Genomic DNA, 15,351 nt, shown 5'->3' with positions numbered 1-15,351 from the left:
GTGCCCGCCCCGCCCCGCCCCGCGCACCGTGTTGCGGGGGCCGCGCTCGCCGCCGCTCGTCGCCGCCCCGAAGAACCTGCTGAGCACCGGCTGCCGCGCGGCGCCGCCGCCCCGCCGGCCCCGCGGCATGGCCGGGCCCCGCGGCATGGCCGGGCCCCGCGCCGCGGCACCGCCTCCCGCCGGATGCGCCCGCTCGGCCCGCCCCGACCCGCCCCGGCACGGCCCCGGCGCGGCGCGGGGGGCGCGGAGCGGCCATGGCGCGCTCGCTCAACTCCATCGTGGCCGGCAGCCAGGACATGGGCATCGGCAAGGGCGGGCGGCTGCCCTGGCCGCCGCTCAGGTACCGCGGCCTGCCGCCGCCGCGCCCCGCGCCCGCACTACAGCCCCCAGCGTGCCCCGCGCCGCGCGGCAGCAGGAGAGCGCGGCGGGGCCGCGCGGGGCGCGCTGGGAGCTGTAGTGCTCGAGGGGATGCTTTGTGAGGCGGGAAAGCGGCGGGAGCGGGGATGTGGGGTTGTTTTTTGGGTGGGTTCTCTCTCATGCTGTGGCCGCAGGTTATCCCTCGTGCAAGCACAGCTGGGGGGAAAAAGGTCCCACCTCGGCCATGGCACCGGCCCAGCCCCCTCCAGCCGCCTCCCCGCCACGCTCTGGCGACACTCCCACCATGAGTGGGGTTTTTGTTGAAATTGGGGAACTTGCAAAAAAAAAAAAAATAGGAATTAGAGAATTTATTCTTAAGGCAGGTTGTAACGCAGTTCTTGCTTCCCCGGCAGGAATGAGTACAAGTACTTCCAGAGAATGACGAGCACGTCCCGCGTGGAAGGTAACGTGAGGCACCGCACTCCCCAAACTCGGGGTTCTGCATTTCCCTGCCTGCCCTCACAAGTCTCACCAGTATTTCAGCCCTTTGTAATCGCTCAGGTTGGACAATCAGGGATTTCAGAGGAGGTGCAGGAAACAAACTCATACGAAGCAATTATCAAGTCCTTCTTTCACCAGAAGCATAGAAAACTTCATCTAAAGTTTGCATAACAAGCCTTTTCACAAAACTCCAAGTTAACATGGCGAGGTTTTCACCAGCTGCGTAATTAGCAGAGGTAGTTTGGGTTTTTCAGTCTGCATTAGCTTATCTTCCTTGTTTGCTGTAGCTCAGCCGTGGCCATTCGATCCACCCCTCTGACCCTTGTGACACGAATTTTGCTGAGTTTTCTGAGCGCTGAGTCAAATCCACGCACCAGAAAACCCAGACGATGCTGATAGCATAGAGCAGAAATACTGCAGTTATTTGTCAACTCGGCCACTTTTTCATGGTTTGCTTATGGTTTTTTTATGCTGTTAAAACTCGCTTGTTTGGTAAAAACCCACTTCTGGTCACCTGGATGCATTCCTTTGTTTTGATTAGGTGCCTTACTCAATTTTCTGCCTTGAAGGTCTGTTTTGGTTAGGTGACTTGTTCAGTTTTCTGATTTGAATATCTGTTCCGTAATCCACAAGGAATGTCTAATCTCATTTTGAAGCAGTTCTAAGTGAAAGACTTTACATGTGTTTTGGAGCCCTGTATGTATAAAAAAAGGACAGAACACAATTGGCAGTTGTAAGTCTTTTTAGATGTCTGCAACTTGCATCTTACCTGGCACAAATAACCTGTGATCAAGAAAAAAGATGTTTGAAATATAATTACAAAGAAACATTTTGCTCTACCCTGCCTGCAGATCCTTTGATAAGCTGTGATCTTGGATGCTGGGCAGGTGAAGTGCTCCATAACCAGACTTCTTAATGGATTATGCTGCCATAAATCTTCACACCAGGGATGTCACCATTGCCTCTGTTGTGTCCCAGCCTGGAAACAACATGGAAAGAGTGACCATGTTGGCATTGTGGTTTTTTTTCTCTGATAACTCCTTTTTCTCATAAAGAGAGACATTCCTTTTCTTAGCAGATTTACGTATGAGAGGTAATCAGATTATGAATGCTTGGCCTTGGTCAGAAATTATATGTGTGTGTGAAGGTTAGAGTGTGATTGAGCCCCTGTAGCACTTCAGTTTTAGATTTAATTTGACTGCTTCTTCTCCTAGAAATTATTGTGGGTTTATAAATCTGTGTGTGACTCATTTGAGAGCTGAGGCCTGAGTTCCTGCATTTGCTTGCTGCTGGAGAGGGGTTTGGAAGGGCAGGGGAAGTCCACCAGTGTCTCTAAACAATTCAAATCAATTCTCTCCTGCTCAGGTAAACAGAATGCAGTGATAATGGGTAAAAAAACGTGGTTCTCCATTCCTGAGAAGAACCGTCCTTTAAAAGACAGAATTAATATTGTGCTCAGCAGGGAGCTCAAGTAAGTATGATAAATAAGGGCCCAGTGAAACAAATAAAAACCTGTAACTGTATGTTACAACATACAGTTGTTCCAAATGTAACATTTTTGGTGTCTGGTTAGAAAGCATCTCTGCTGTTGGTTCTGAGTGTTGTAACTACTTTACTCTTAATTTTGTTTTTTTTTTAAATTCATTCACAGGGTAATTGTCATTACTTTGTATCATGAGTAGTACTTCCAGCCCTACTCACAAACCATTTGACAGTTTTCAATAGTGCTTCTGACTCATGTATTTAACTGTATTTCTCTAGTTCCAGCTTAGATTGGTAGCCCTTAATCCATTTTTTGAAGTTTATTTTCATTGGGATTTGTGGATGAACTGTCCTGTTTCAGAACTCCCTTGAATGCATCACCCACAGCCACACAAATATTTTTAAATACAGATGTCCACTTGTAGTGCTTTATTGCTTTGGAGGATGTTGGTGGATTTGCAGGTGAATATGTGGGTGGACAGGGAATAGTGGCTTTTCAACTAGTTTTATTGAATGAAATATTAAAATTCTGGAATTCAAGTAAAAATCTACATTTAATTTCTTGATTATCTGTATTTAATGATCTATGTTTAATTTAGAGATTGTGTATTTATCTTATAGATATGTAAATTTCGCAGTCACACTTTTTCAAATCCATGTAGTGAAATTCCAGATTTTTAATTTATAATGCCTCCTAAATTATGGTTAAGATGTGATTTGCTGAACAATCCTACAGTTAGATGAGACTTCTAACATAATTTGGCAATAACAGGCACTTGACAATAATTAACTGACGTGAGGCATGTAGTTATTTGTTAATTCAACGAAGTGCATTTTGTTTCTAGTTTGTACTGATGATCTTGATGAATTGTCCTTTATTTATTTGGTAATAGAACTTTGCTTTTTCTAGGGAAACCCCGAAAGGAGCACATTATCTTTCCAAAAGTCTGGATGATGCTTTAGCTCTTTTGGATTCACCAGAGTTAAAAAGTAAAGTAGACATGGTTTGGATCGTGGGAGGCACTTCAGTGTACAAGGTACATTTAGCCTCCTCCTAAATCACTCATTTTCTGTGATGGGATGAGGATGAAGTTCCTATTACTGCTGCTTTAGGAGGTGCTTTTCCTCCACATTGCCAGCAAACTGCAGTGATTGCAACAGAGAGTAGGATCTCAACTCTCAGATTGAGAACACCTGTCCAGAAACTGAACATTGCTCTTGCCAACAGGCCAGTGTCACACTGTTGCTGTGCTTTTGAGAGCTGTTCATAAATACCTGAATTGCTTGGTCCTTCAGAGAAAGCCCATATTGTTATGTTTATTTTACTAAGCCCATGTCGTTATGTTTATTTTACTGAGATTGCTGACTGACCCTGCAAAGCATGTGAAACGAAAAAAAAAGGGAAAATGCTCCAGCGTTTTTAGTCAGAGTATGACACTTTATACATGTAAATGGGGAAGAAAATAGGATTTAGAGAGAGCTGACAGGTCATGATGTCAGCAATAACAGGAGATAATCATGCAACAAAAGGTCGCACTCACTCTGCTTTCCCATCCAGCAGTGCTCCTACTGCTCCCACTCCCTAGGTCAAGAATTGTAAAGCAAATTCTTTTTAACAATAGAAGAAACAGTGCTGCTGTCCTTTAGTCATTGCAAGCATGCTGGGAGATACACTCCAGTTGTTGTTCTGATGTGTGATGACGGTGCCATAATGCACCTGTGGGAAATTAGGGCAGATACTGTGCCCTTTGTGCAGAGTAGGAAAATGCATTCTTCTGGTACTTGTTGCCTTTACTCTTCTGGCTTTTCTCTTCTCTGGGTCTGAGGGTCTGGGTCTGGGTCTGGTGCTGGCTCATCTTTTACAGTAGAAACAGAAATAGAGATTGCTAAGCTTGTAAGAAGATGAGGTGCATATGAAATAACCACATTCCTTATGGTGAAGTCCACCATATATTCGATGTGCAAATGGATTCAGCCTCTAATCAGATACCATCCTACAGGAGAAATGTCCTTGGCTCTGAGCCACAGCAGTGCCTGTGCCATGCAGAGGGTTTCTGGAGAGGGCTTCTCTAGAAGCTCAGAGGGGCAGAGCTGCCCAGCAGGAGCCAGAGTCAGCTGTGAGCAGCAGTGTTTGCCCCTTCCCTGCCACAGCCATGGGCTCAGCTGTAAAGAGTTATTGCTTCTGCTGCTTCTTCCAAGAGCATCTGTCGTGGAGGCTTTTATTTCAACTATTTTTACAGCATCTGGCTGATATTTGGAAGAAAATAATGCTTTGTCTTAGACCATTACTCACCAATACGCACAATATAAATTGGCAGTTTTGATCAAGAATAAATTGGAATGTACTATTTGTGCTGATCAGTACAAGGGAATGTTTAAAGTAATAGGAGACCTGGTTACCCTGGACTTGGAAATGCATTGATAGTGATGGGGATGTCCAGTGTGGAGAAGAGAAGGCTCCAGGGAGAGCTCAGAGCCTGTTCCAGGGCCTAAAGGGGACTCCAGGAGAGCTGGGGAGGGACTGGGGACAAGGGATGGAGGGACAGGAGCCAGGGAATGGCTTCCCACTGCCAGAGGGCAGGGCTGGATGGGATATTGGGCAGGAATTGTTCCCTGGCAGGGTGGGCAGGCCCTGGCACAGGGTGCCCAGAGCAGCTGGGGCTGCCCCTGGATCCCTGGCAGTGCCCAAGGCCAGGTTGGAGCAACCTGGGACAGAGGAAGGTGTCCCTGCTCATGGAACAGGATGAGCTTTTTCTGTCCAACCCAAATCCTTTTGTGGTTCTAAAATTTCAGCTGTTCCCTGCCTTTCAAGCATCTGCTCAAGACATTTCAAAGGAAAGTTTAATTACATTAGGGAGAAATCTAACAGAATCTAACAGATTCCTGCACTCAAGCTACCTCTGTGATGTTAATTGAAAGGGTTTTATGGGGACCATACATGTCTACCAAAACTTCAAGCAATATTTTTAGTGTCTGTATTAAGGTTGCATGAAGGATTTTACAGGAATATTTCCATTATATCATGTAGAAATATGTAGGAAGTAAAATAGTAATTGGTAATTGAAGTGAATAATTTTATTCAGTATTTTAGTTATTTGGTTTTAAAGCATTATTTTGATCTCACTAGTTTGTGTGGCTCAGAGGTTGAGAACTGATTTTGTTTCTTAATACAGGTCTGTGCTTGTCTATAGAAAGGCCTACCCCATTTTGATTATTCAGGCTGTTACAGCCTGAAAACCAAGTCAGTTTATACTTTCTGCTGTCAAACAGAGAGGATGTTCACGTGAGAGTGTCTTGCTGCCCTTCTGCATCAAGGGAAGCACTTGCAGGTTCCCTGTGTGGTCTGCCTCCAGCTTCTCTGTTATGTTTTACTGTCTGACCCTGTCATCCTGTGGGCAAGGAACATGGTCTGTGCAGGGTTATTGTTCTGTGGGTTGCCAGCTCCTTGAGACACAGTGGTTTTCCTTTGGGATTGCTGCAAAGTGGAAGCACCCTGGGGTGCTCTGACAGCCTGTCAGGGGCTGCTGTGGCTGCCAGAGGAGGAGGAAGGTGTGGGGATTCTCGGGACAGCACTGCAGCTGCTCTGCCCAGGTTGCTCTGTGGTTCTGGGCAGTGAGCTCAGTCTGGTGACATTCCACTGGAGTGGGACTCTGGGAGTAGGAAGCAGACACAGATTGTACTGGATGTGAGGGTGCTCAGCTGAGGGCATCTGTCAGAAGCTGCAGCAGCAGCTTTGCCATTGCCAGATGCCTCCAAGGTCCACATTGTTATTTGAGACAGTGGCTTGTCCTGTGGAGCCTTTTAACACAGCTCCTAGCCTTAGCACCATGAGATCACTTAATACTTTGGTTTGGGGAGGTCCACCCTGATCAGGGCTGTCGTCACTAAGCTCTGGGAACAATCCTGTAAGCCTGTTTCTGTAAAATGGTGTTAACAGGGAGTGTGCCATCACCTTCCAGCCTTTGCTGGGTTTTGTTTCCCACACCCCTGGTGGGTGCCCTGGGCTATTCAGGATGTCTGAGCGCTGTCCTGCTGCCTTTTGCTTGTCCCTGGACCATGCTGGAGCACCAGCCAGACTTGCTGTCCCCCAGGGAGCTGGGCCAAGCTGCAGCAGCTGCCCAGCTGTCTGAGTGCACCTTTGGGACACAAGTGTCCACTCAGGTACAGCTGGCTGCAGTGCCCTGTCCAGCCTTTATGAGCAAGGTACTACAGCATGGGCTCCAGGATGGCATTTTGGCTCAGGATGCTGCCTGCAGTGGGATGGAGGCAGGGGATTGCTGCTGTTCACATCCTTTCCCTCCTCAGACTGCAGGAGAGGGAGACCCAAATCTGTGAGCATTTATAAGGACACAGAGCATCCCTCTGTTGGTTATGGCCATCTCTCCCACTGCCCCTCGGATCTCAAGGACACAGTTCTCTCCAGGGGGTGAGAGGATTGGCATCAGCTGCCTCAGGACCTGTGTGAGCTGTGGTGGCCATCCAAGTCCTCGTGTAGGTCACACTGATGCTCTGGGAAACTGTGACCTGACCTCTGCAACAGGGAAAGGGGGAGCAGTGGGTGGTGTGTTGGTATTGGCAAGTGGGAGCAGGAAAGATTGAAAACTCCATCAGTTCAGTGAGGGTTCAGAAAAACACGTGTGGGTGTCATCGTCTTGAATGTGACTGGACACTGATGCCCTCATCAGGTTTATTACCTCCTAAGGTAGCCACAGAGCAGTAGTGATGCCCCCAGAGAAGCTTTTGGACTTCTGACAGCGCAGGTTAATTTGATTGGATTTTAGTGCAGTGCCATCTGGATCCCCTGTGCACTGTTGTGGATCTCCTGAGTTCCAGAAGGAGCTGGGGTTGCTGTTTGGATGAGGAGTGAGGAGCCTGGCAGTGGTCAGTGGGTTACAGCAATTACAAAGCTGTTACACATGATGGCAGGCACTCTGTGATTCTGTGTGAGCACTTCACCTTTTGAGGGCTGTCTGCTGGCTTGTGAGTGCTTCTTGTGTGCTGGGGCTTGTGGTGCTGGCTCACTCATTGGCTCTGGCCCTGGGGACCCTTGTGGCTGTTGGAGTTCATCAGATGTCCTGGAGCAGCTTCTGGCTCAGTTTCATACCCAAGAAATTTCGTTCATGGATATCAAACCTGCTCCCACGTACAACTCAAGCATGCTGGGTGAGGACAGTTGGAAGGTCCATTAACAGTCAGACTCAATGGTCTTGGAAGTGTTTTCCAATCTTAGCCATTCTGCAATTCTGTGATCTCAAAACCAGGTTTCTATTCCAAGTTAAGATACAGCTGCACCTGTGTGAAGGTATTGTCTCTTGAGAAGTTCAGGTCTTGGCCTTGACTCTGAAAAACTTCTCTCTGGACATCTTAGGGGGGTCAGAGGCCCACAGAATGGTTTAGACTGGAAGGGACTTAAAGGCTCAGGTCATTCCAAGCCTGTTGTCATGGACTGGGACACCTTCCACTGGACCAGGTTACTCTGAGTCCACTCTGTACAAATTGTATCAGTCTCTTTTAACTACATTTAAACCGTGTGGTCAAAAACAACATTGAGGTTTTGCTAGGAATAGGATTTGTAAGTCCATCACATCCTTAAATAGGGTGCTAAAAAACCACACAAAACCAACAACAACAAAAACACACACATACAAATCCACTAAAATCATCAGACCCAGGTGTCAACTTCTTTATGTGTATGATATAGTTTTATGATGTGTAGAGTGAGTATGTCAGCATCCCACCAGCTCAGCTCTGTGCCTCCTCCAATTTCTCTTCAGTTCCAAAAAAATGGTGAAACCAATGGTGTGGGCTGGATGGGCAAGACTGACTTGAACATCAGTGAGAACCTACTTTATTCCTAGTGGAAATGACAGCATTATGACAAAACTCCTTTGCCACCCTGCCATGTCCTCAGCAGTATTTCACTGGTGCAATGTCAGAGTCCAGGCATTGCTGAATGGGCTCCTTTGGAGGCTCCACCTGTGGAAGTGTCCATGTTTGATACCAAATTTCCTTCTCTGAAGTTTTCCAACATTGCCTTGGGAGAGCAGGAGGGACCAGATGTTCCCAAGGGAGCAGGAGCTGGACCCCATGGGCAGTAGTTGTAAGGCAGGGGCCTGGCCTGGTGGGACAGGTCCATTATGGTCCCATGACCATAACCAGGTCAGGCATGGCCTGGGGGTGATGAGGCAGGGCTGTGGGCACAGGTTGATTTAACTCTACCTGAATCCCAAAGCAGAGGAAAGTTGCCCTGAACAGAAGAGAGCAAGTGAAATGGAAAAGCATGTTGGTCACTGCCAGGCCCTGGGCACTCCCAGCTGCTGAGGAGGAATGTGAGGCTGAAACCTGCCTGAGCCTTTTTCTCTTCCCCAAGCTCTTTCCTGTTTACTGGTCATGGGCCACCTACACACCCAGGCCTCCAGAGCTGCTCTGACAAACTGAGGAAGCATTTGTGCTTCTTTTATGAATGTGGGGACAGTGACACAGCTGGTTGGTTCGTTCAGCTAATGAAACTATTTCCCTAGAACAGAGGTCACCATCTGGTCTCCCTGGGGTTAAATTCAACTTTCTCTGCAACACCTGTGGTCACTCCCTCCCTGTGCTCTTCCCTGGCCTATTGGGGTGGTACAGAGTTCTTGATAAAGCTCCAAAATTCCAATTCCAAAGTGTCTCTGTTTTACAGAACACAACGTCTTTTGATTTTTGAAGCATTTTATTCTATCATTTTGCAAGTGTGACTCTTCTTATCTCCCTGTCCTTAAACAAAGAAAAATACAAGTATTTGTGTACAAACTGGATAGATGCCAGTTCAGTGCTGTTCGATGCTTGTGTGCTGTGACTTACCCCTGTCATTTTTAACTGTTCTCTAGTAGAGCAGCTTTTCCACAAATTAGCCTCTCAGCAGTGGTTAATTAATTTTATTGGATTCCATTTGTTATTGCTTGGTTCCTGTGCTTGTTCAAGTAGTACGTAATAGCCTGTTGCATGGTGAGTCATCTTCCACAAAGAGCATTGCTCGTTGCCAGTTTAAGCAAGAGAGAGGAACAGCTAAAGCTTTTCAAAAATGTATTGTAACCAACCCTAGTGTAGCTTTTCATGGGTTTTTTTAATGCCTGCAAAGTCTGGAAGAGTTGCCTTTTTTCAATCTCAAGACAAAATGTATATTCCTATATATTCCTAACTCCTGAATTTGTTAGTGAAAAACTCACCTAACAAACATTACCTTAGAATATTTTCATCCAAGGAGCTTGGAAATGTAAAATCTTTCAGCACATGTTACCAATTTGCCACAATCCAGACCTCCAACTTTGCCATTAAACTAAGGAGTAGATTGATATCTGGAATTCCAAAAAATACAGCACAAATCCCTAGCAGTGATATTAAGCATCAGAACAAATTACCTTGAAGTGTGGGCATCTCTCACCACTTAAACCTTCCTGTCTCCCAAAGAGGTGTGATTCAGAAATTGCTTGTTGCTACCGGGCCCACTGTTCCTTTCTTCTCACAGGGCTATTCAAATTTTGTTCTTAACTTCTGTCAGATACCCCAGGCTCTGAGAATAGGTATTGCTGCCACTTACCAGGTGGAACTGACACAGGGTGAAATTATCCCTTTAGAAACTGCTCTTCAGCAGAGTCTAAAAGAGGAGATTCAGAGTGTAATTTCCACGGCTTTGCTAAAAGCCTGTGATACATACAATTGTGACTGAGTTTCTGTTGTTTCTAAAGGCAGCAATGGAGAAGCCAATTCATCATCGATTGTTTGTGACAAGAATCTTGAAAGAATTTGAAAGTGACACATTTTTTCCAGAAATTGACCATAAAGTCTACAAGCTTCTGGCAGAGTAAGTACCAAAATGTGTATCAGGCTTGTCTTCAGAATAATCTGATTTGAATGCTTTAACAGTTCTATGGAGGCCTCTTGGTTTGAATTTGAGGTGAAATTTTCCCCAGAATCATGCTTTACTTACAACCTGGAATGGCACCACACACTGCACAGGTTTTCTTGGAACTTGGTGTGTTCCTCAACTTTCCTATGATCTTCACAGTAAAGAATTGTCAGTGTCAGTTTGCTTCAAAAGTAGGTTTTCCTTATTGTTTCCTGGTTTAGAATTACTCAAATATTTACTAAGCTTTTTAACTCTCAGTATGGTGTTAGTAAATAGTATTTGGCCTCTGAATGTCTTTGATAAATTGCCAGGGACAAATTAAATGGATTTGACTGGAGAGGCTTGAGCTTTATAGATTTCTAAGGTTATTCCTTCCCATTGAGAAAATTACTTCTTCCTAGCAAATGTAATAGGAGAAGGTGTACAGAAAGTTACGGTTTCTTTCATTCACTGTGATTTCTTCTGTATTATCCTTCTCATATTCCAGTTGTGCTTTTATGTCCTCTCCAACAAGATTACATCCCACAGGCAGTAAGGAGGCAGCAGAAATTCAGACACCTGCCTCAAGAACTGTTGGAAGATCTTCGACAGAATCTAGAATCTTCGATAGAATCAGGCTTTGAGAATCCTCTACAATTCCATTTCTCACAAAGAACCAGGGAGAACTGGACCTGTTGCTCTTCCTGCTGCTCCTGTTTTGGCTCTCAGCTGGTTACAGACCAGCAATGGAAGAAATAGAAAGTCTGAGTAGTGGAACTCTCCTCAGGGGACACAGGAATGGATTAGCACAGCTCTGGGGGAGGATAGGCAGGGGCAGGGAAGAGGGATGCGGGACAGACGAGGTGGGTGGGGAGGATGAGTCACCCTCTCCAGCACCAATATATTCTGAACTACTCTGTGCTCATTTAAGTGTCCTGAGATCTGACCCAAACCTCCCTCTCTCTCTCGGCTGTTCCTAGCTATACGTTTTTTTTGGCCAATGTACTAAATTGAACATTGGTGTTAGAACATGATTTTGTAAAATAACAGGTAATTTCCTCACTGAAGTGGAAACCTGACGATGCCAAACCTTACCAAATAAATTTAAAATGTATCTCTCCTTCAAAGTCCGTATTACTCATACAAAATCCTTGTTCTTTCACGGGAAGATGAAAAGATTTTTGAAAGCATCTATTAATGAGAAGTGGTTTAGAAAACCTGGAATATAGAAGAACCCTTTCTATGGTAGCAGTCACCTGCTTTAGTAATCTCTTGCACACTTGTAAAGTCTTGTCCTTAGCATTTCCTCTAAACCAACTTGGGAAAAGCAAGATGAGAAAAAAAAACCAAAGCATTCCATAATCTCTTCTTCCTTGGCAGACATTTTGAATAATATATTGGAGGCTTTAATAAAAATGTTGGGTATTTCTTTATTAACCAAAAATAGGGGTGTTGTTTTGTGTCAGAGTATTCTTTCTTGATCTAAAAGATGTGCATTTAGATCATGGATAGTAGTTATTATATTTCCTAAAAAAGTACCTGTTCTAAAGACAGTGTTTTCATTTTTTTTTTTTCCAAACTACTTGCTTTTCTAGTTGATTGGATAAATTACAGGTGAATCATAATGATATTCTTACCTGCTTGTTGCCTTTTGCTTTTTCTTCTCCTCTCTCCCTAGGTACCCAGGTGTCCCTGCTGATATCCAAGAAGAGAACGGGATTCAATACAAATTTGAAGTGTATGAGAAAACTGTCGTGGCACAATAAGGGAGGCATTTTGTACTTCTGTGTAAGGGCAGGTATTTTAAATCATAAAGTTTTACTGAGTGTAAAGATACATTAAAATTTTGAAGAAAATCATTCCTGATGGTGAAATACCTCAGTAGTGAATGGTTCCAAAAACCACACCCCACACTTTGAAGCTACACCCTGCAGAAGAGGGTCTGAGGAGTTCCACAGCAAAGGTTGCATGAGACCTTGCGGTGATCTTACAATCCATGGCGGCATCCCTGACAATTCCACAGGTAATGAAAGGCATTAGACTATCTCAGGGCTTTTCTATGGAAAGAAAGGGGTTTAGTATCTATCTCCTTGTCCAAAACATCCAGGGCTGAGAAAGCGCCAAGCCTCCCAGGTCTGATGGGTTGTAAATGTTATAAATGTGTACAAATTGTATACATTCGTAACAGCCTTTAAAATGTACCCGTGTAGAGGTAAAGCCAGCCCAGCAGGAGAAGGGGAATCAGGAAGTGTCCCGTAGCAGTTGAGGGATGCACGGATCCAGGACCTGTCACTCCAGGGTGGGTCCCTGCAGGATCACCAGTCCTGCTGCAAAACCTGCTCCAGGGGGGCATCTCTCCCTGCAGGTCCTGCCAGGGCCCTGCTCCGGCAGGGGCTCCCCACGGGATCACAGCCTCCTTCCTGCCTCTGCTGCTCTGGCGTGGGCTCCTCAGGGCTGCGGGTGGGACTGTGGGGCTGAGGGGAGTCTGTGCTGCACCTGCTCCACTCCCGCCTCACCTGTGTCTGCAGGGCTCTTCTCCTCTCCCCTCCCAGCTCCTCTCGCCCCAGCTGTGGTTCTCCACAGGTTTTTCTTCTCCCAGAGGTGCTGCTGCTGGGCTCAGCCCTGGCCAGCAGTGGCTCTGCCCTGGGGCCCGTGGGACGCGGGGGAAGCTTCCAGCAGCTTCTCACAGAAGCCACCCCTGCAGCCCCCACTGCTCACCAAACCTGGCCACGCAAGCCCAGCAAAATCTAGTAAAGAAGCTTTAATATTTCCCTAGGTTCACAGCTGTCTGAAAGCTTGGCTGCTCTCATAAAAAGTCATTGTGTCAGTTTGACCGCAGCCACTTCAAAGTGGAAGAAAATATACATTGATTTCTTAGAAAAGTCTGTGTTCCTGTGTTCCTGCCAAGCATTATCAGTAAAGACGCAGTTCATTTGTCATGTGAGTTTGAATAATCTATGTGAAAAATATGGATTATAAGCAATAATGGAGTTGTTCTGTTTCATCTTTATTAAATATAGTTAAATACAAAAATACTAAAAATCTTAAATAAAATGGTATAATTTACATTGATGTTCCCTTAGAATATCAGCAATGAGCACCCCTTGAATTTTCCATCGCACTTTACTACAACACCTAGCTGATAAAAAACGTATTTATTGCAGCACCTGTTCTGAGTTGTCTCAGTTTTCTCTGTTTCCTTTGAAACTGTAAGCACTTCCCTGTATTGATCTTCTTGTTCCATGTACGCTGATGTTGCATTGATCGATAAAAACAAGTTTATGCTTACATAATGCAGCAAGAAGTCTCCGGAGTTTTAAATTGACAGCACATTGTTGAAGGGGAGGAAAGAGACTGTTACCAGGGAGATGTCATGGGTTTTTTAAAAAAATACAAGTCACTGTGACCCTGGCAAGAGAATAACCTCCCAAAAGTGTTTAAAACATACCTGTTATAGGTCAGTGTTGAAAGCTCTGACACTTTGCAAAGTACTGTGTTTAGGACAACTGGCATTTATTAAAAATGGGAGAAAAGACTTCATGCAATGCTGAGGCCAACATACATTAGAAACTTTGTGCCTAAGTATAGAGATACGTCTAACTGAGGCCAGGATGTTTTGTAGCATCATTTCAGTTTCAAAGAACTTTTAACTTGGGTGCAAAAACAAGCCTGCTGAGAACATAAGTGGTTATTCTTGATTCTTTGTGGACTCACTCAGTCCTCTCCAGATTTAACTATGTCCTTTGTCAGATACAACAACAAATTAAGTTAATTTGCGTTTCGTGGAAATGCGAACTTCTGTCTCCTACTTGAAACTTTTCAGAACATAATGCTGTTCCTTCAGTGTGGCTCTCTGCTGCAAAGATGCATTTCTGTTTGGTGTGGTTTTTAGGAGAAGCTCTGCATTTGGAGCACAGCACCTTTTGTTCCACAGCTTTCCAATACACAGAGCCCTGTCGAGAACTAGGAGAATGTGTTTGATGCAGTGAAGCTGAACCCAGAATCGTGTTCACCCCACAGACAGACGCCCCAACCACCACTCTTTGCCCACACCAGGTTAAAGGCTTGCTGTCTCAGGATGGGTAGGCAGAAGGGTGTGAGCCTGTGTGCTCAGCAGGCACATGCAGACTATTTGCTGTCGGGTGTGTTGTGAGCGTGGTTACCTGGCCCCGCTGATGTCCCCAGGGTAAAAATAAGCCTCTCGTGCAGTGGCTTGAAGAAAAAAAACCTGTGTTCCAAATGCATCTTCCCCATGTTTTGTTTACTCTTGTACCTCATTGATGAATGATTCCTTGAAAAGCCATAGATTCTCATTATGTCCAGTACAGGGGAAAATGTCATGTTTTTACCCAGTTCCATGCAGCTAAGTGCAATGAATAGCATCATGAGTGACAGTGTAATTACCAATCACCAAGAAAAGTCTATACAGGTATAATTTAATCCCCCTCTTTCATGCTTTCCTGAGAACAAAGTGTTCCAAACAAATTAAAATATTAATTTTCAAGGATGATACTAGATTTAACAAGATAGCTAAAACCAGAGAGTTTGCATAAAAAAGCGAAAAACAATAAATGTTTTATTGCTTGTCTATTACTCATTATCTCTTATCTGAGAGTGGTCAGCGATTTCCATTTGGCAGTAGAAAGCTGATGTTTTCAGTAGTGTTAAAGCCACAGTGTATTCAAGGTCAGAGCTGGGAACATTCCAACAACAAATCTCTATCGTGGACAGCAATCCATGGAAAAGAAAGGTACACTCTGAAAAATAAGTTAGCTAATTTAGCAAATAAAATACTATTAGTATTTGTACAGAAGAGCAGGGGGAAAACAGGAAGGGGAGAATGGCAATAATTATCTTATTCAGGTTATCTGGGGAGACCAGTGGTAGCACTTGACATCTTAATGGGGAACAGACAATTGTGCTGTCTTCATCAGACAACAGCTAATTTGCTAAGGACTTAAACCTAAACCAAAAGTTATTAAAAAAAAAAACTTTTAAGTAGTTAAAAAGGTATGCTAACAGAAGAAGGTAGGAGCAGGCAGAGGCAGCAGCTGACTTGCAGGGAAGGATTGTTCCTTAATCAGGACAGAAAATTAGGTGAGCAGAGGTGACAGATGAGGCGACAAAGCCTGGTTAAGTACAAAACT

General features: G+C 45.0%; 2 protein-coding genes across 2 annotated transcripts in view; one reads left to right on the top strand and one right to left on the bottom strand.

Annotated features, from left to right (window-relative positions):
- MSH3 (mutS homolog 3) overlaps positions 1-147 on the bottom strand; it is an 86,329-nt gene extending 86,182 nt beyond the window's left edge. Inside the window, exon 1 of the mRNA XM_014258250.2 lies at positions 28-147. Coding sequence (XP_014113725.2) covers positions 28-147 — 120 coding nt within the window. The remainder of the gene's footprint in view (positions 1-27) is intronic.
- A 59-nt stretch (positions 148-206) lies between these two features.
- Positions 207-13,508, top strand: DHFR (dihydrofolate reductase). The gene is made up of 6 exons (XM_005529459.3): positions 207-340; positions 771-820; positions 2,224-2,329; positions 3,251-3,377; positions 10,065-10,180; positions 11,883-13,508. Exons 1-6 carry the CDS (start codon positions 255-257, stop codon positions 11,968-11,970), a joined length of 573 nt encoding a protein of 190 aa, XP_005529516.2. The 5' UTR covers positions 207-254; the 3' UTR covers positions 11,971-13,508.
- The last annotated feature ends 1,843 nt before the right edge of the window (positions 13,509-15,351 follow it).

This window comes from Pseudopodoces humilis, chromosome 4 (genome assembly GCF_049639895.1).
Source record: "Pseudopodoces humilis isolate 2021_Gansu_Grassland_sample_001 chromosome 4, ASM4963989v1, whole genome shotgun sequence".
Lineage (NCBI taxonomy): Eukaryota > Metazoa > Chordata > Aves > Passeriformes > Paridae > Pseudopodoces > Pseudopodoces humilis.
This window is presented reverse-complemented; position numbering and strand designations above follow the sequence as displayed.